This window comes from Parambassis ranga, chromosome 4 (assembly GCF_900634625.1).
Source record: "Parambassis ranga chromosome 4, fParRan2.1, whole genome shotgun sequence".
Lineage (NCBI taxonomy): Eukaryota > Metazoa > Chordata > Actinopteri > Ambassidae > Parambassis > Parambassis ranga.
Window position 1 is genome coordinate 132,863 of NC_041025.1, and position 20,782 is coordinate 153,644.

General features: G+C 40.8%; 1 protein-coding gene across 2 annotated transcripts; it reads left to right on the forward strand.

The window, feature by feature from the left end:
* The first annotated feature begins 16,126 nt into the window (after positions 1-16,126).
* Positions 16,127-19,478, forward strand: rpl36 (ribosomal protein L36). Of its 2 annotated transcripts, none has more exons than XM_028404138.1 (4): positions 16,127-16,220; positions 18,450-18,544; positions 18,881-19,015; positions 19,351-19,478. In XM_028404138.1, exons 2-4 carry the CDS (start codon positions 18,452-18,454, stop codon positions 19,438-19,440), a joined length of 318 nt encoding a protein of 105 aa, XP_028259939.1. In that variant the 5' UTR covers positions 16,127-16,220; positions 18,450-18,451; the 3' UTR covers positions 19,441-19,478. The 2 variants fall into 2 exon arrangements, with proteins under 2 accessions (XP_028259939.1, XP_028259940.1); XM_028404139.1 differs by having other exon boundaries at positions 16,157-16,216.
* Positions 19,479-20,782: the final 1,304 nt, after the last annotated feature.

The window sequence follows — 20,782 nt, forward strand, 5'->3', positions numbered from 1 at the left end:
AAAAGGTAGTTAACACTTGCAACTCAGTGTCGTAGGGCTGGGCGATACTACTTAAAATCAATATCAAGATTAATAGAAGCCTTATCCTCAATTAAGGAGTAATGAACGATTCTTACTTTTTTTGGGGGGGGGGGGGGGGGGGGGGGGGGGGGGGGGGGGGTTAGTTAAATATGCTCAACATCAGCTTCCCTGTAAGACTGTGAATAGACCAGCGTTTCTGGCGAAGTTAATCATTTCTCCAAGGGAGAAATGCCATGTCTGGCATGTGAACACATATGTGTTGAAATGCGAGTGTCTCATTCTAAATGCGTGAGATTTCAGAGCCCTGAGTGTATTGAAAGATAAACCTTTAAGTGCAAAGCAAATGCTTACAGCTTCACTCAGTTAATGGGCCACATTTTATTATAAGGGAACATTATAAAAACCCACTATGGCATGGCAAGAACAGGGGAACAGTATGCCAGTGTAGTGGAGAACACTAATGTGACACCCATGTCCCATGATAATTCTGCAACCACCGTATGTACAAATATATGTCTTTGAATTACTCATTTTTGCTCATATTTATTTTAATATCCAACAAAACTGGGTTGGAGCAAGCAAGTAGCAGCTAACATAACTGCTATTAATCAAGGACAGTAACATCAAAGATGCACATGACTTAGCTTCGCATTGCATTATTATTGCATTAGCAAGTTAGCCAGCTGGCATCATTCATTAACAAAATATAAAACACTTAAAATGTAAACCACATCATGTCAACTGAATAATAAAAAAAAACAGTTCGATCACTTTGAGAATAATGATTCTAAAAGTGCTATTCCTACTGTAGAAGTATAGAGCAGCATGTACTATGCATTGCAGTGTCATTCTCTGTTTTAGAAATTAAAAAAGGTTTTTGTGTCTTTTTGTTACAATAACATTGTACCCATTAAAGCAGGGGTGTCCAAATTTTTTTCAAGGACATAATGTGATAATTGAGCAACAGGTAAGTTATTGACACTAATATGAAGGGTGATACAGAGATCTGGATTTTAGTGCATAGGGAAGGTCATGCATAAAATGTCACATCTGGCTGGAGTCACTTTGCTCACACATACATGTGGAGTCAAACAAGCACAACACTTTGCAAATTCACATTTTTAGAAAGTTGCCTTTATCCACCCGCCGGTAGATGCTGGTGTCGGCTGCAGCATACACTGCCCACATTCAAACTATCCTGCAACTATCTGTAGGTTGTATGCATTAGCATGTTTTGTAGTGAATTATTTCAAAGTGTTGAATAAAACAGCATGAAGCAGAGTTCTCTATCATGTGAAGCCCCCTGTCCAAGCCCTATAAGCTCAGTACATCATTTCCATGTAAACGATAGCAATTGTTGAATTTATATGATTTATTGTTTTTGTGCAGGCCAAAAATATCACAAATTGAAACAATACATTGTGAATTTAACAGCCATCTCTAAGCAATGTGCTTACCAGCTATAGGAGCTCATTCAGCAACAGACTCTGACTCCCACGATGCACCACTGAGAGACACAGGAAGTCATTCCTGCCTTTCCCAATCAAACAACTGAACTCTAAACTATAACAGTCACTCAGACACTGTACATTCATAATGGTATATTCTTGTCATGTCATGCTCTTTACAATGTAAGGGTTTATAAAGTAGTAAATATGTTCTTCTTTACATATAACTAAGGCATTTACCTAGTTATTTAGATATTTATTATATATTTCAATTCCATGCCAGCTTTGATTTTTTTATTCTTGGTTGGATCTGCATGTCTGTAACAAAAAGAATTTCCCTCAGGGATAAAAAAAGAAATTCAGATTCTGGTTCTGATTCTGATTCTGAACTGTACACACACACACACAACTGTGTGTGTTACAGGTGAGATCTTATTTAATTTAAAGTCAAATTAATGTGTCAAGAGAGAATGAAAGTCTGCTATGGTCTCAGTGTTTTTGTGGAGGTGAACCTTTTTATACATTAGTATTGACTCCATTGAGACTATTTAGCAGTACATTTGAGCCTTACTTATTTGTTTCAGTCATCCAAGACACATTCTTACTTGTAGGAAGTCAAACTTACCATCCACCATGTCTTTGCAGTGACATCATAGCACAACTGCCATTTCACAGAGCTGTCTGGCTTACCCCAATCTCCTGGTGCAGCTGACATCGCCATGACACCACAATGGAGTGGGTGAAATGTCAAATCATGTCTTTGGAAGTGATACAGGATTGTTGTTGACCCTAGTGAAGAGAGGGCCCATGCAGCACTGTAGTCCTGTGCATCTGCTTGTTGGATTAGTATTCTTCAGTCTTTTCCAATGTGTGGACTTGTGTTTAGATCAAAGTCCTTGTAGATCCCAGGTGTACTTTGGCTCTGATTCCTTACATAAAGAGAAAGTTCTTTAAAGGTGTTTAAAGGTGTCAGTTCTTCTGGGCTCCCATTCCAGACAGAGAGTTTTCACAGGTCCCAGTCCACGTGTATTTAATTTTCATATAAATGCAAGCTAAACTCCACACAAATCTCCAGCTGATACGATACTCTTGCCACTAAGACTGCCTCTGACCATCTCAGAGAATGCAGCCCAAGAAATCCAGTAAACTTGCTGCCCCAGTCAAAAAAACAGCAGCAGCCACCAACCAAAGCAACGGGCCAGCCACCCCCTGTCTGTATTCCACAGTGGGCTGTCACTGTGAAGAGGCGAATAAGGAACTAGTATACACATCAAATACACACACAAATGCCTCGTGCCAGTGGTCTAAACACACACCCTGTATACAACAACATAGTGTACAGATGCTGTTTCAAACACACAAACAAGCTTTTATTATGACTGTCCACTGTGACTGTGGCAATATAATAGCACTGACCATTTTTTGGTCTGTCACTCATTCTCCTTTCTATCCTCCTGGCTACTCTGAAGAAAAGGGTTGTACAGTGAACAACTGAGAATAACCTGTCCTGGGTCTGTAAAGTGTGAAGTGTCTTTCAATTGCATTATTTCTAATGTCTAACAGGTGACTTACCATACATTTAGTCTAAAGTCAACAATAGAACAGCACTGCCATTGTGTGGCAGCTTAAAAATCATTTAATCACAGTTACATAAGCTTTTATTGCTGTATGTAAATATGTTGTAGTTGATGTTTCTCATAATTAAAGTATCAAAACACAGTATTTATTCTAGTTGTGTAGCAATATGCTAAACATAGTTAAAGGTTCTCTACAGTCTCTCTAACTTTAGCGCAGATCATTTGCTTAGATGACCAAAGGTTTTTCAGTGTGTGATGGTTAAGTTAGTGTCTGTCAGTCTCATAGGGCCGAGCCTTACAGCTGAGTACTTCAGATTGCTAGAGCAGACCAACCACAGTCAACTGTACAGAAAGTCTGTCCTCCTTCACCAAATGTCACAACTGTTGTTTTAGGCATTCCTGTAACTGAAATAACAATTTATGGCAGCACTGCTCTGCTAGTCCTTTTCAGAGGATCTCCATATTTTCCATGTGTATACAGGACAGTACTTAAACAGCCTACATATCATTACACACATGAAATATTTAAAACACAACCTTGTAATAAGTAGCTAAATAAATTCCGCCCCCTCACTAAATTGGACATTTAACCTCCCTCAGAGGTACACAATCAAGACTAAACACAGCAGTGTGGGTCCAGTGGAACATAAAAAGAGACAATTACAGGTCAGAGTACACAGTAGCAAATGCACAAACATGCAAGAACCCAGGCATGAACACACACACAGTTTTAGATTTCAACTTCAGTTCTTGACTTTTCTTTATGAGTACACAGTATACCCAAAATTTGATAGCATCAGATCCTAGGGCTGTGCAAAAAACTTTATATCGATACTGCCTCCAGCTGTTAGGAGGCGGTGTAGCTTCTTTAGTGATGTTAATGAAATGGTAAAAAAGATTTTGTGAAACTGGGTTATTCACTGTCTCTGTTAGAAAAGTAAAAAAACGCATTTTTGTACGAGCGCATGCATTAGCTTGGTCTGGTAGCATGACCGCTTGCTTAGTGTACTTGTGTGTTTGTGTGTGCATATTAAGCATAGGACAGTTCAGGAAAAGGTGTAATTTATTTGTTCAGGACATGTGCATCAAGTAATGCAGGGAGGCATTTTCCCACTGGCACAGACACATGTGTTGCCAACTCTCTCACTAAATCTAGAGACTTTACAAACCTTTTTGTCAAATGTGACTAGTGACAAATCGACTTTCTCTGGTGTCTTTTGGAGACAGACATTGAAGCACATGTTCTGCAGTTACTGTATGAGCAGTTAATGCAGCCTGAGCTCCTCCCCACTCCAGAACACTCACAGGTGGTCAGTCTCACAGTAGCTTCATGCAGCAGGTTCAGCTGCAGTCAGAGCAGAGAGGAGACCCACACCACTCTGTGTCCAGTCGTGTGCAAAGCTGCCACTGGGCCCGTCATGGCAATACCAAATTCAATTTAGTGACACATTACTGCTGTATTCTGGCCATTCTTTACTTATGTATGAGATGACAGCCGGTGATGTGCTCTGCTGTCCGTAGCACCTGGTGGTGGTGATGGAGCCGGCCACGGCACTCTCTATGATGCCTGTAGAATGTGCAGAGGGCAGAGGTGCTCAGTCCAAATCTCCTCAGTCTCCTGAGAAAATGAAGTCTTTTATGTTCTCCATTTGGCTAGGAGATTCTGGGATGCCCTGTATCACTGTGACTATGTAATGTCTCCAGACCTACATGCTTACCTGCAGCCTGGTTTAGACAGTTTTCTGAAATATGTTGTCTTTTACATATGACAACAAACATGCAATGCTTTTTAACTGCTTTTAAGCTTTTAATTACAACATTTAAAAGCAATTTATACTAAATGATACTATAAACATCACTCGTTACCTCATGTTTTTAACCGGGTTATAGCCTATACACTGCTCAAACAATGAGGGAACACTAAAATAACACATCCTAGATCTCAATGAATGAAATATTCCAGTTGAAAATCTTCGTTCATTACATAGTGGGATATGTTGAGGACAAAATAACACAAAAATGATCGATGTAAATTATTAACCTATAAATGTCTGGATTTGGAACCATACTCAAAAACATTACAGGCTGATCCATCTTGAGGTGAAATTCAACTCAAGACAAGTCAAAATGAGGCTCAGTAGTGTGTGGCCTCCATGTGCCTGTATGACCTCCCTACAATGCCTGGGTATGCTCCTGATGAGGAGGTGGATGTAGTCCTGAGAGATCTCCTCCTAGACGTGGATTAAAGCATCAGTCAACTCCTGGACAGTCTGTGGTGCAACGTGGTGTTGGTGGATGGAACGAGACATGATGTCCCAGATGTGCTCGATTGGATTCAGGTCTGGTGAACAGGCAGGCCAGTCCATAGCATCAATGCCTTGAAGAGCACAGGGCACCAATGGTGAATCTGCCAATCTTGGTGTTCTCTGGCAAATGCCAATCACCCTGCACAGTGTTGGGCTGTAAGGACAAGCCCCACTTGTGGACGTCAGGCCCTCATACCACCCTCATGGAGTCTCTGACAGTTTGAGCAGAAACATGCAAACCTTCTTGCCACAGCTCTCATTGATGTGCCATCCTGGATGAGCTGGACTACCTGAGCAACTTGTGGGTTGTAGACACCGCCTCATGCTACCTCTAGGGGTGAGAGCACTGACAAAATGCAAAAGTGATCTGATGATGGTCTGTGGTCAGCTCCTGCAGAACCTCTCCTTTATAGGGCTGTCTTGATAACTGCCTCTCATTTCCACCTGTTGTCGGTTCCATTTGCACAACAGCAGCTGAAATTGATTCACAATCAGTGTTCAAAATCAGAATCAGAAGTACTTTATTAATCCCAGGGGGAAATTGCTTGCATTCCAGGTGCTCCATGTATACTCAAAACAGGTTAGAGATATAAAATAAGGTAAAATAGTAAGAATAGAATAAAAATTCTAAAACCTAAATAAAATTCTACACAATAATAAACATTCAAGTAATATCCAGGCAAGTCAAAACTGGTAGTCATATATAATACAACCTATACTGTGTGCAGTAAGACTGGACAGTGTCTACAATAAATCCAATATGGATTAATTAACAAGAAAGTCTGTTAGATCAGGCTGATCTCAGAGGGAGGAGTTGTACAGTTTGATGGCCACAGGAAGGAATGACCTCCTGTGCTGCTCAGTGGTGCATTTAGGAGGGATCAGTCTAGCACTAAAAGTACTCCTGAACCTCACCAGCACATTGTGTAGAGGATGGAAGCTGTTCTCCAGGATCCCCTGCAGCTTAGACACCATCCTTCTGTCTGACACTGCTGTCAAAGAGTCCAGCTCCACCCCCACAACATCACCTTCTGAAGAGGAGAAGAATGTTGCAGGAGCTCAAACTGACATGCTGCTGGGTTCAAAAAAAGAAGTGCAAACCTGCATGTGACTCCCTAGCAAGCAACAGAAACAGGAGAAAAATGTTTCAAACAGAAATGGCAGCCCTCCCCTACCGGTTCCACTGGCTGCAGTCAGGCTACTCAAACAACACTACAAAAGTCATAACACACAGAAAACACTACAAGCTCTCAGCGGCAAGGCAGCCATGATGGCTGGATCCTCAGCCCTTAAGTAGCTCCCAGAGGCTGGAGGTGGGCGGCGACCCCAGCCAAGGTCCAATCTCTGCAGGAGGGCGGAGCAGGAAACCTTAGGGGAGCAGCCATTGACAGTAAAAACTATGGACAGAGCCTCCGTGACGTCACCCGTTTGTTTCTGAAGAGCGGTTTTGAGGCTCAGTGGGAGGTTCCGGGACGTGATGACCGCCGCCATGTTGGCAGCGTCACGTCAAGTAAAACTCCGATTATGGACAAAGAGGGGGAGCACGAGCGGGGTTTAGGGGGGCGGGCGATCGTGGAAGCAGGAAACTCACGCTGTGATACGTCAACTGTCTGTCACTCAAGCGGCAACGCCCATAATTAGGCGTAATTTTCAGTCCGAATACCATTGAAACGAGTGGGTTGAAAAAAAATTCACCCCCCCTACAATTGACACTAGCAGAGAACCTATCATCTGAGACCACAGCGATTTTTTGTACCAGGCTGTAAACATGTTTTTTTCTGCTGTGAAATCGGCCATTTTAACATGGGAGTCTATGGGAAATTACTCGCTTTTGGAGCCAACCCCCAGCTGTTGCGGCGTGAATTACAAGTTTTGACACTTCCGCATGGGCTTCAGGTCTGAGCCCCGAAGGTTGCCGCTTGGGAGCAGCACAGACAGTCAGCAGCACTAACAGGTACAGGATGTAACAGGTACATTGGGGAAATTGATTGCAATAATCTTCAGCTTTTCCTGCGGTTTTGTACAGGATCTGATCTTTTGCATAAGGCAATACTAATTGACTTCATAGAAAACACAATTTTTTCTGCAGAATACATTCCCACACATGTGGATGTGTACTAAAGCTGTTGGTTACTACAGCTTTCCAGATTTTCACAGCGAATTTGACAGCATTCTCACTAGCTCAATGTGGGTAATAGATGTGGTGTTATAATACAAACAATAACATGAAGGATGTGACAGCTCCTTGCTAGACTGGCTGTTTTTTGCCTGTCATTCCTTTTGCATGTGCAGTGTTTTATTTCACTTTTAAAGTGGTTTCTTTGTCCTTTCCCGTAGACAGCACTCAGTACTCTCCAAGTTTGCAGAAGCACAGGGGAGTGGACAGAAGTGTTTGAATACGTACATCAAACAGACCCATGTATAAAACTAGCTGACTGCAAGCGACACGTTCCTACTTAAATGTTATTCAGCCTCTGTTTTGGACGGAGTTAGCTAGCAGCTAGCAGCGTACCAGCATCATGACTGAGGAGCATTAAGCACGCAATACTTCATCCTCATCCTCAGACTCTGACCCCCATCAGTCCGGCTGCTCTGTCCTTTCTTTCGCCCGCAGCTGCAGCTTTCTGTCCAGTTTGCTGAACCAAAAACTTTAGCTTTGCTCAAAGATGTTGTATTGACGGTAAGAGCTCTCACTCCAATGACTATTCACCATCATACACACGTACGGCAGACATCTGCCGTAAACAGGATCTTTGTTGTAAGAATGACGATGAAGATGATTTTTTTTATGTGACTTGTTTCATCCAGCAGAGTGAATAAACACATGAAAATACCATTGTGCAATCCACTGATTTCAACATGTAACTGTATTCAGATTCCCATCTTTTTAAAGTGTAACTGTAATGGAATACAGTTACATATATTTTGTATTCTAAATACGTAACGTCGGTACCAAGCGGCAACCTTCGGGGCTCAAAGTTGAAGCCCATGCGGAAGTGTCAAAACTTGTAATTCACGCCGCAACTGCTGGGGGCTGGCTCCAAAAGCGAGTAATTTCCCATAGACTCCCATGTTAAAATGGCCGACTTCACAGCAGAAAAAAACATGTTTACAGCCTGGTACAAAAAACCACTCTGGTCTCTGATGATAGGTTCTCTTCTAGTGTCAATTGTAGGGGGGGTGAATTTTTTTTACAACTCACTCGTTTCAATGGTATTCTGACATAAAATTACGCATAATTATGGGCGTTGCCGCTTGAGTGACAGACAGTTGACGTATCACAACGTGAGTTTCATGCTTCCACGATCGCCTGCCCCCCTAAACCCCGCTCGTGCTGCCCCTTTTTGTCCATATTTGGAGTTTTGGCGGACGTGACGCTGCCAACATGGCTGCGGTCATCAACGTCCTGGAACCTCCCACCGAGGCTCAGAACGTCTCTTCAGAAACAAACAGGTGACGTCACGGAAGCTCTGTCCATAGTTTTTACTGTCAATGGTCGGTACATGTAATCCGTTACTCCCCAACACTGCCTGCACACCATTTTACGAATGTTCTCAGTGCGTCACCTGGTGGGAAAACTGTTGTTTCCTTTGACACTAACCATAAAAATCCCACATGCCTATTTCAGCCTAGAATGCAATAGAAAGACAGTAGAGGTTCCTCAAATCTGAGGTGGACGAGGTGGACTCCTTGGTTTCTTCCCCTCAGGACAATCAGGAGACCCGGAAGTGGGTTTCCTACCAGATTTCTGTTTTATAACTACTGGGGGACTTATGTGTTTTTGGCCTTAATTTAATACTGTACCAAACATAACACCACACAGATGAATTACTTTATGACCACACTTTTACAGTGTCATTCAACATGCCTAAAGTGTCTGTAAGTGTAAATAAAATTTACCAACACCTGTGTGTTGATACAAAAAAATAGCATAAGATGCAAGACTGCAAGAGGTAGGGGTCCACCTCAGTCTGCATGGCCACATAGGTGGAGAGGAGTACTCAACCACCCAGACCTTCACCTGTCTCACTATTATACACCCCCTCCTGACTGATGCAAATCATGACATGTGTCTTGTGGATTGGTCTTCATCACTCGAAGCTGATGAGTTTAAAGGTAGGGTAGGAGATTTCATTCTGATGCACGTTTTGTTAAATTAGTGTAACTTCTCTTTACAATCCGATAGCAACCCATTAGTTTGGCAGTTTCGCTTTAAAACGTAGAATATGAATCATCTGTGGAAGCTATAAAACACTAAAAACATCAGCCAATCCTCCAAGGCGCCCCTGCGCGTAGAGTTGGCTGGTTGTCATTCTCTTCCTGCCCAGTGCCCAAAGGAGGCGTGGCTTCAGGGTGAGCTCCGAGAGAAAGGGGCGTGTGTTTACTTTCAAAATCTGGCTGACTCTCACTGAGTTTTCAAAATCTCCTATCCTACCTTTAATACTTTCTTTATTAGAACATTTTATAACTAAATGTAACTTAGAGTCTACAAAGTAAGCACATGAGTTAAGACCACTTGATATTTTTAAGTAATGTTACAATTACATTTTACAGTGCAGGGGAGTTACAATTCAGAAGTTACACAGCTTAAAGCACTAGTTTCATGGATTAAGTTAGATATAGACACAAAATGGCTGCAAATAGAACAAAGTTGTAAACACACCAATTTCAGCTCTTCCCTTTTTAGATAAAAAAACAATGGCAAAGCCTTAGGATACAAAACAAATGGATTATTTTTACTCTGGGAGTGTGGGAAAAAGAAATTGAACTTGCCTGCAAAGCTAGGATTTGATAAATGGGCAGACAAAAGTTTGATAACAGCAAATCAACTGTTTACAGGGTTTCAATAGGGCTCTTGCTCCATTTGGTGCTCGGGCCCTAAAAATGAAAAATAATAATCCCTAGGGTTTCAATAGGGCTCTCGCACTGTTCGGTGCTCGGGCCCTAATAATGACTTCTTCTATTATCTGCAGATAAGGCACTATTTGGAGAATCATAACGACAAGGTAAAGAACAACCAACAAACTTTGAACAGTACTGGATAGACATGGTGGAGGGCAAACAAGATCAGAAGAAAATAATTTCTGAGTTATACAAAACAAGAAAGATAGACCGTAAAAATAAGAATTAGAGCCTAATATACTAATTGGAGACAAAGATTGGGAGATTTCCTAGGGAGAGTGGCATAGATGTCTCAACAGTCCGAATTGGAGAGAGTTTAGTTGGAAACTAAGGATAAGATTTAAGACTGCAGTAATTGTAGCAAGATCAGATAATAGTGCTAGCCCCCTCTGCTGGCAGAAGTGTGGCCAAATAGGAGACATTTCTCACATTTTCTGGGAATGCCCATTGATAAAAGAATACTGGGAGAGGGTGAAAAGAGAGATTAAAAAATATTGAATCTCAGGGTGACATTTGAAGTCCATAAATTAATCCTGGGTAGTTCAACATGTAAAGTTATGGAAAATAATAACACATATATATATATGTTATGTGGGCGCAATTCATTTATGAACAGAGAAAAGAGAATCTGCTAGCCCCTAAATCTGCTTTGTATACAGAAATGTTTTTTTTATTATTATTATTATGAGGACCCAGAAGCAGACCACAGGCGAAAGTTAGGTTAGTTTTGTTTTAAAGGTAGGGTAGGAGATTTCATTCTAATGCACTTTTTGTTAGTGTATCTTCTCTTTACAATCCGATAGCAACCAATTAGTTCGGCAGTTTTGCATTAAAACAAAGAATATGAATCATCTGTGGAAGCTATAAAACACTAAAAACATCAGCCAATCCTGCGGGTGGACCCTGTGCAGAGTATTGGCTGGTTGTCACTCTCTTCCTGCTCTGCATGCACCAAAGGAGTGAGGAGATGAGATGAGGCCAACCCTCAGCTAGCAAGAAGCCATGCCCAGCACTCCTGCACAAAAAAACAAAACACAAACCAAAAACCCCCATAACAAGAAGTAAGACAAAAAAGGTTACTACCTGTTTTTTAAAGAACAACATTTGAACTAACAAACAACATGAATGTTTTTAATTTGGTTACAGTAGTGTTTTGTTTTTCTGCTTCTAGTCATTACACAGAAACTAATCAAAGTCAAAAGTTTGCTTCAAAGTATGTTTTATTTTCAGTACTGCCCTATCTACTGGACATACAGAGAAAGTGCATTACTCTCAACTCCACATTATATAACTTATGTATAGGAATAAATATGTGTAGTGTGGTGGTATAGTGGGTGGTGCACAGAGTTTGAATGCATATTTTGATACATAGTCTGAAGTTTATGTAGACATATCAGGTGACAATATTGAGTGTCAAAATCTAGGCATCCTGGAATTAGCACATAGACGCAAACAAGAAAAACAAAGGGAGCAATGAAAGGTAGGGTGTTGTTTCGTGTCAGATCTGGTTTGGTTTTATTTTGAAATATTTTGTGTTTCCTGTTTTATTTTGTTCTCTCGCTTGTTTCAGATGTCTTGTCTTCCCTTTTTTCATGTGTCCCTCCGTTGATTACCTGGCCCGCCCTAATGTGTGCCACCTGTGTCTAATTGTCTTCCCTCCCCTTTTGTATTTGGCTGTGTTTGAAACATTGACAGTAAAAACTATGGACAGAGATTCTGTGACATCACCCGTTTGTTTCTGAAGAGCCGTTCTGAGGCTCGGTGGGAGGTTCCGGGACGTGCTGACCGACACCATGTTGGCAGCATCACGTCCGCCAAAACTCCAACTATGGAGAAATGGCGGGAGCATTTGCGGGGTTTAGGGGGGCGGGTGATTGTGGAAGCAGGAAACTCACGCTGTGATAAGTCAACCGTCTGTCGCTCAAGCGACAGACGGTTCTGCTGTGAAGTCGGCCATTTTAACATGGGAGTCTATGGGAAATTACTTGCTTTTGGAGCCAGCCCCCAGAGTGATTTGGAACACAGCCTTTGATGTCTGCGAGACCCTGGTTATTGGCGACTCTGTTTTGCGGCATGTAAAGCCGACACCAGCGGCTATAGTTAAGTGCATCCCGGGGGCCAGAGCGGCTGACATAGAGGGTAGCCTGAAGTTGCTGGCGAGAGATAACCATAAATACAGTAGGATTATAATTCATGTCAGTGTCAATGACACCCGGCTTCGCCAGTCAGAGGTCACTAAAGTTAATATTGAGTCGGTGTGTAATTTAGCTAAAACCATGTCGGACTCCGTAGCGTTCTCTGGTCCCCTCCCGAATCTGACCAGTGATGACATGTTTAGCCGCATGTCCTCGCTCCGTCGCTGGCTGTCATGGTGGTGTCCAGAAAACAACGTGGCCTTTATAGATAACTGGGAAACTTTCTGGGGGAAACCTGGCCTTATTAGGAAAGACGGAATCCATCCCACCCAGGGTGGTGCAGCTCTGACTTCTAGCAACATAGCCAAGTTTATTAGACCAACCTGACAACCCAGGGTCGAGGCCAGGAGGCAGAGTCGCTGTCCTACACACGCTTCTGGAGGACTGCCGCCCCGTTTAAAAACATGAATACACATAGACACACTAAGCTTAAAATGTTATTATAGTGGTGTCGGTCACACGTTCTCCCACAGTTCATCAAGCACACAAGTTAAGATATATTAATCATAATAACCTCATAAAAATACACACTAACAATAAAAGGCTGAGAAAACTCAAATATTCAAGGCAACATGATGCGATAGATTTTTGGGTTTTCTCAACTAATTTCTGAAGTTGTCCACTCAACTAAAATTTTCAAGTTACAATATGAGTTCTGCCAACTTGGAGTTCTTAGTTTATCTAAAAAGGATATTTGGGTTGGAGCAACAATTACTTTCTTATTCAAATACCATGTATTTTCAACTTTCAACACTGATAAATAATTAGTGGGATAAACAAACAATTCCTCCTTCAACATGACCAAACTCTGCTTTTATACCAACTACGATATTCTTGCTGCAGTAACATGTTTCACAAATATATGTTACATATGTAAATAATATTATTATTATTGACAACATGACAATCAAAGGCATTCAACATGTGTCTGGCCTTTAAACATGTGCAGTCATAAAACTCACCAGCCTACACAACTGTTGTTCACTCTTACTTGACTAAACGCTGTTAAAATGGCCCCTTCAAACACAACATCCACATCAACTGCATACAGTGCATCGTCGTCTTCGAAAACAGTGATGATGGCAACGGTCACATCACGTACCACTTGTTCTTCGGGATCAGTAGTCTGTGGGAACACAGAATGGAAACATGATTTAGAGTTAATGACAACTAGGACACAGAATAATTCCACAACTACACAATGAGGCTACATTAAGAAAGATTTCTTGACTGTAAAGAAAACTTACTGAACATTCCAGGAAAAACTTGGAAGTGTCATCTCAGACACAGATGGGGAGTCCTCTCAGAGCTGCTGTTTTTCTATGAGCCAGAATATCTGAGGTCTGAACAGAAAAACACAAGCATCGATCCATTAGTGCATACAGTGCCATCTTTAATGTCACAAAAATCACATCAGGTCAGATCATGCTTTAGAACTCAGACATGTGATTAATACATTTTATTCATTCACTGGTACATCTGTCTAGATAGCATAATAAACTAATTTGCAAAAGTAATCAAAAGCTTAGGCATTGTGCTTAAGTGTCTATTTTAGGTAATCAGTTATTGTTTCTAGCAACTAGTTGTGCTTGCTTTAAAAATAAATGTTCACAAATTCAAATAGTTATTAAATGTTACCAATGAACCCTTGGCATTTGTTGACATCAAAGTCAGTTTGATGGTCTATGTGTGAATAAAATGATTTTTACTTAATTTACCTTAATTTATACATGCATACATCCTCCATTTTCTGGCCACCTTCCTAGCCTGGTACAGTCTCAGCAGACAAGGCACATAAATGTCGATGGTTGCTCTGAATGACTCTAGGACAGGGGTGGGCAATTATTTTTTTGCGAGGGCCACATAGACTTCCATTAGAAAAGCAAAGGGCCACAAAAACATACAAAAACATCTGAAGCTGAAGGTTTTTATTTCACTATATGAAGTCAACACTGACCTCATATATCAGCCTGTTCTTGGTTAAGGTTAAAATAAATAATGTGATATAACCACATAAATAAATTAATAGCATAAATACTATAATCAGATATATGGAACTACTAAAGGCAACTAACTGATTAATAAAACAGCTTTTGATGTTATTATTCATATGTGACTATTGTCATATGACGTAGTTTATCTCAACCGCAACCGCGTTTCACCTTAAATCACCTATAATGTTTGCTGCGTTACCAGCTCTGTCTGTGCTGAGTTAGGGTGTGCGATGTTCCATTATCAAGAACGTTGGTCGTCTTCTCTGTGAACATATCCGCGCTTATGTGTGTACGTGTGTGTGAACGCGGACGGGAGGGAGAGAGAGAGTTGCGCGGAGTTGAATGAATGGAAAGATAGCGATATTATAAAGTCGCATTGGCGGAAAAAAGGCTCAGAATCAATGTGTGGCGGAGGGTGTTGATGATGTGAACTGGTCTGGCCGCATTGAAGACGCAAGCGGGCCGGATGTGCCCCGCGGGCCGTACTTTGCCCGGGTCTGCTCTAGGAGGTCTTTGCTTGTGATCCTGCAAAATTCTTGAGAAATCTGAAAAACAGGGAGTGACATATAAGTATAAATCAACCCTACTCAATTGCACTCACTGTAATGAGCATGTGAAACAAATAATTACACAGTATATTTCCAGTAATTGTCCACACCACAGTTTAGTGACAACTGTGAAATACAAAAAAGCTAAACTCGTTCAAACTCAGGCAATCCTGTCGGCTGGAAACAAAACGGCTCAATTCAAACAGGGCTTCTTTCCCGCTCAGACTGAAAAGTTGGGTGTAGCTAATGCGCATGCGCAGATGAACAATAGCTGTGTTCCAATTCAGGGTCTGCGTCCTTTGGAGGACGCAGCCTACGCGGTCTCAGGAGGCCGTGTCCTCCTGAGGATCCTGCGGAGGATCCTCAACCATTGGTAAATGGGATGGTCTGGCCTTCAAAGCACTTCCTGATTGTGGCGCGACGTCATAACTTGTGCCCCCCAAGCCCGGGAAAAACAAAAGCAGCGACAGCGACACAACACATACTACACAATAAATGAGACAACAGACAAACGGGACAACACTGTGGATTTAGAAACTTTGACCAGAGAATTATTGCTGGTTGGAGGAGCCAGTGGTGCTCCCTGGCATTACCTTACCTCATTACCTTTGGAGGGTGAGTATACATATTTTATAGCTTTTCATATTTTAAGCTGCTTTGGAATCCGCTCTGTTTAAGTTATTATTATTATTTTTGCCCTTTTTCTATTTCATTCATTTATCTATTTTACATATATTTGTTTTCTTCTTACGTGTGCTGCTGCTGCTGTTACACTGTGAATTTCCCCTGCGGGGACTAATAAAGGATTATCTTATCTTATCTCTTATCTTATTTTGCCCAACGGGCTTTTGCGAGACCCTGATAAACTTTGCAACAGAAAAGACATTTCTTGCAAAAAAAAATATAAAATAATAAAAACTAAAATAAAATAAATCTTCATTCGCTTTCTGGGGCTCTGTATTTTCTTCATTTGAGATTATTCTTTTCATAACCTGCTCCCTGTCCTGACCTCTATGATCTGCTTACTCCCTGCTCTTTCTGATTCCATTAGAACAGAGTAAAAAAAACAGTGCAGTTGTCTTGATTATATGATCAGAAAGCAGTACCTCCTCCAAGCCGAAAGGGGCACTGATCACTGTGAGCAGATGTGTCTTCCGGTTTGAAGCTTTCATTACCCGGATTCGCTCTGTTCACAGTCCTTCCGGCTTGACCGCCATCACACACAGTAGGTACGAATTTTAATGTTCCTAGTGTCAGTTAAAACCCACGTCGAATCTTTGTCATCCAGTCTTTTCTTTCGGATAAGTTGTAATAACTGCCTTCTACACACTTCAGTGTATATTTCTGTCTTATTATTAATTAACAGATAATGAAACTAATGAAATTTGTAGCCGAGACAGTGACTCGCTAGAGCCTCCATCACGGTACCAGCGAGTTAGCTGCTGTAATAAGTACGAGTTATTGCTTGGTACAGTAACCTCATTTTATTAAAATTAGGCGTTAGGTTGTCTTTACTTGAACCCTTAGCGGAACAGTACCTTTATTTATTTCCAGTCATGTTGTAAATATTCGCTTAACGGTGTTAGCTTGGTCTTGTATTTATTAGCATTTAGCATCTAGTCTTAACGGTAGAATTACGTTCAGCCAGCATTATATGTGTGGATGCTCTCATTCATCCAGGGCATGGTCATTTCTAAGAGTTTAAATCGAGGTAGTTGGACTCCAGGTTTGTTTTTTGAAGACGTTTCGCCACTCCTCCGAGTGGCTTTTTCACTGCAACCAGCATTGTTTTAAAAATGTGTCGTAATAGCCAAACTCATACTAAACACAACCTTAAACACAAAACTTCAGTACAAATACTAGAACTATGTCATGGTCGCTGTTAAAATGATGACAAAGTACCTTATGTAGTTAGATTCAAAGATTAAAAGTGGAAACTGGTTTCCCTGTACAATAAAATTCTTACTTTGCTGCTCACACCGAATGCCATAAAGGTTTAAGGTACCAACAAAAAATAGAATAATTTACAAAAAGAGCAATTTAGAGTTATTATATATTATATAGTTATATAATTTAATTATTTTAGGTTTGTTACTTACACAGTTTTTAATTCCTGCCAGACTTTAACTCATACGCTAATGTAGGGATGCACCGAAATGAAAATTCTTGGCAGAAAATGAGGAATCCAAGGTCGATAACCGAAACGCAGAAACAAACCTTATTATGACAATTATTAGTATCATTTACATTTATGGCTATAACTGTGTACTAACCTCACTAAAATCAAGGCATTGCAAATGCATAACTTAATATTAATGTTTCAAAGAATAAAGCAATTACAAAATGATGAACATATGTATTTAGCACATTCATGCTGCACAATATAAAATAAAAATAACCTAGCTTGACCCCCTTTCGTGTTCATTATGTGTATCTTATTTAAATAGGGCCTGTGCATAAATAAACATTTTGTCAAATTAAAAAAATGTCCGCCAGAACAATAAATCTGATGTCACATATATAGTAAATCAGAACAGCATAGCCTGTCTGTTTTTTTTAAGGCACTCTACTGCAGGATCTCACTTAATCAATCGGACAACGAGGGCACGCTGTGCACTTGTGTCTCCAAGCGGGCTCTACGCACCCATGCGGCCTGGATCATTTCTCGTGCACGCTGCTTTATTCCCACATCCAAGTATGATCCTTATAACTCTGATCAATACCGTAGATCTCAGTGAAAAGCCTGCTGACGCACTACGAGTGTACTTTTTAACGTTTTCACTCCGCGGTCCATCTCAACGTATTTGCTTAGACGCTTTCGTGCTGCGTTTAAAAGAATAACATTAGGGCCAGATGCGTCAGAGGAGCGGATCTCTTTAGTAAGCTGTTCAAATGGAGCAAGAAAAGACACCTCAAACATGCTGGAGTGTCCAGACAAGCCCGTGCCGGTTGCGTCATCACAACATCCTGTTTTGGCCGTGTTTCGGTGAAAAAAGTGTTTTTTGGTGGCTGAAAATCCATCCCTACTCTGTGTTCCCTCAATTGACGAAAAGAAAAAAGTTTGTGGGAAAAAGATGACCTTTGACGGTTATAATAAAGGTTGAAACCTTAAACTTTAATTTGAATTATACTTGAATATTTGAGTATAGTTGAATGTGTTATTATCCTTGTGTGCTGAATGCTAGCAGCATATAAAACCCACCACTGACTAGTATTTTAGGGGGAATTGGACATAATTTCTACAACCGTATGTTAATTGCTATGGCATGTGGACATTCACATTGAAGTATAATTCCATTTTGAACCATCGTACACAACAGGAGCTATGAAACGGAACAGACACTTGCCTTTTTTTGTGTATATGTCAAGATGTCTGTTTTGAAGTGGGGTTTAATGTTTTTAGAGCAATGTAGATGATTCAAAACTGTCTGAAACTGTTTTTTTATGGTCCTCTGCAGACATGGCTATTCGTTACCCGATGGCAGTTGGCCTTAACAAAGGTCACCCAGTCACCAAAAATGTAACTGGCCCCAAACACAGCCGCCGTCGCGGGGTGAGTATTTGCCAGAGTGACTTTAGGGAATGTTACTATGAACCTTCCGGCATTGTGGGTTGTGGGCTACCAGTACCATGGCTTTCTTTCCTGTTTACTTCTATTTCACTAAAAATGTGTAATTACCAGCATAGATTAGTGGAACATGTAAACTTGTTTACACCCACCTTTAACACCACAAGTAGGGTTCTTATATTCCAGTTTCTGCTATTCAGTTCAAATGTATTTGTATTGATCCAGAGCATAAACCACAAGCTAGCAGTTAAGGCTGTGATGAAGTATTGTGTTGCATAGAGGGTAAAATTTGTCTTTAATCACCATGTCTTTACTGTATAGCATCTGACCAAACACAGCAAGTTTGTCCGAGACATGATCCGTGAAGTATGCGGTTTTGCTCCGTACGAGAGACGAGCCATGGAGCTGTTAAAAGTGTCAAAGGACAAGAGAGCCCTCAAGTTTATCAAGAAAAGGGTGAGCATGCTTGATCTGTCAGAACACTTGCAGGTGCACGTCAGGGTAAACTAAATATCTCTGAAGCATTTTCTCTTTTGTGCTGGAGCAGAATACTGAGCAGTAAATGGCTTTTCAACTCCAATTCTGTGTGTATGGAAGTTTTGGTCTGTTGTATATGTTTATCATATTGTATGTATCTTTGTGTATATTCATTTTTATTTTACAGTGTTTAGCTAAACTCTATTTGTCTTTGATGGTTGTCCTCAGACAGACATAACATACTCCCCTGTCATCTTAAATATGGCTAAGGTGACTCTGCCTAATGTTGGTTGTTTGTCCCCACAACCCCACAGATTGGAACTCACATTCGTGCGAAGAGAAAGCGTGAAGAGCTCAGCAATGTGCTGGCTGCAATGAGAAAGGCTGCTGCCAAGAAGGACTAAACTGTCACTTAATAAAGTTTTGTTTAATTACCTTCGCACTTGTTTGTTCTGCTGATTGACTTAGTTGTGTTATCTGGGTCTGATGGACCAGCAAGACTGAGCCTCGTACTGTGCTGAGGATGTTTACTGGTCTGATTTTTATGACTGCATCACACGTACTATGACTCGGGCAGGTGTTTGAATATATCGAATAAGCATTCAGTGGCATAACGTGTACATTTACGTGCATATTGTAACAAGCTTTACAGATTACATTTTAACAATGAATTCATACATGAAGCTAATCAAAGTGCTTTACAGAGCATAATAAAAAAACATCAAGTTGGATGCTGAGCACGATACAACATAACTATGCACAGGACCAGGGTCATATCAGAGGATCTTCTAGCTGATGGCCGATCAAGTAATGACGAAGGTCAAGAAGATACAGCAGGAATGGAAAGAGGACAAGACCAAGAATGCAGCATACACATTGACTTCATTACACTGGATTAAAAAAAACCTCAGGTGGTTAGGAATTGTTAGGCAGGCAATTGATATACAACACATCGATTGCAAAGTACTTCAATCATTGTGTGATACAGTATACTAGCCATATGAATGGCATTATATTAAAAGACGTGTCTTGATTTGATTTATATCCAATATTAGTCTGTTCTTATTCTTAGAATTGTAAACTCACCATTTTTTAGCATTGTACTTTGGTCAAGGTAGACAGCTCTGGAGCTAGAGATGCTGGTGTAAATGCAGAGTGGAGACCAGCTCACAACTACAAGAGAGATGACACCTAGTTAATGACATGAAACAAGGAGAGGGAAGAGGAGTAATTGGTCATTGGATCATGTTTGGTTCCCCCTGCTATAGGTAGAATCATATCTAAGACGATAGCTAAGGATTAGTCGATCCTGCTCTAGCTACAGCTTTAGCTGTACCTACAGTAACTATAACAACAGACCTTCTCACAGTGAGAATCAGGTTACCAATAAGCTTTATCAAACCAAAATCTTAAAGGTACCCAACTGGGACCTGGTTTTACTGGACGGGTGCCTGATAGCTCAAAGTTTTCCCTCATTCTATTTACTACAAGGTAGTTGCACAGGGCTATAAGCTCTTGCAGGTATGACAAAGCGAAGTCTTTAAGGACCTTCTAAGTGAGGTAAAAAAAAAAGTATTTTGGATTTTACACTACTGTAGAATATGATCTGTTGGTAATTCCCATCAGTGTTCCTGCTGCAGTATTTTGGATCAGTTATGCATTAATTAATCCTTAATTTATTCAGAGTTAATACATTTACTGCTACATTATCAGACTATCAGAATATATATCATAATTTAGGGAAAT

Excerpts from the sequence above, each read along its gene's own strand:
- rpl36 (XM_028404138.1), top strand. The coding sequence starts at position 18,452 with ATGGCTATTCGTTACCCGATGGCAGTTGGCCTTAACAAAGGTCACCCA. Across the intron at positions 18,545-18,880 it reads AACACAGCCGCCGTCGCGGG|CATCTGACCAAACACAGCAA; the intron begins GTGAGTATTTGC and ends TTTACTGTATAG. Across the intron at positions 19,016-19,350 it reads TCAAGTTTATCAAGAAAAGG|ATTGGAACTCACATTCGTGC; the intron begins GTGAGCATGCTT and ends ACAACCCCACAG.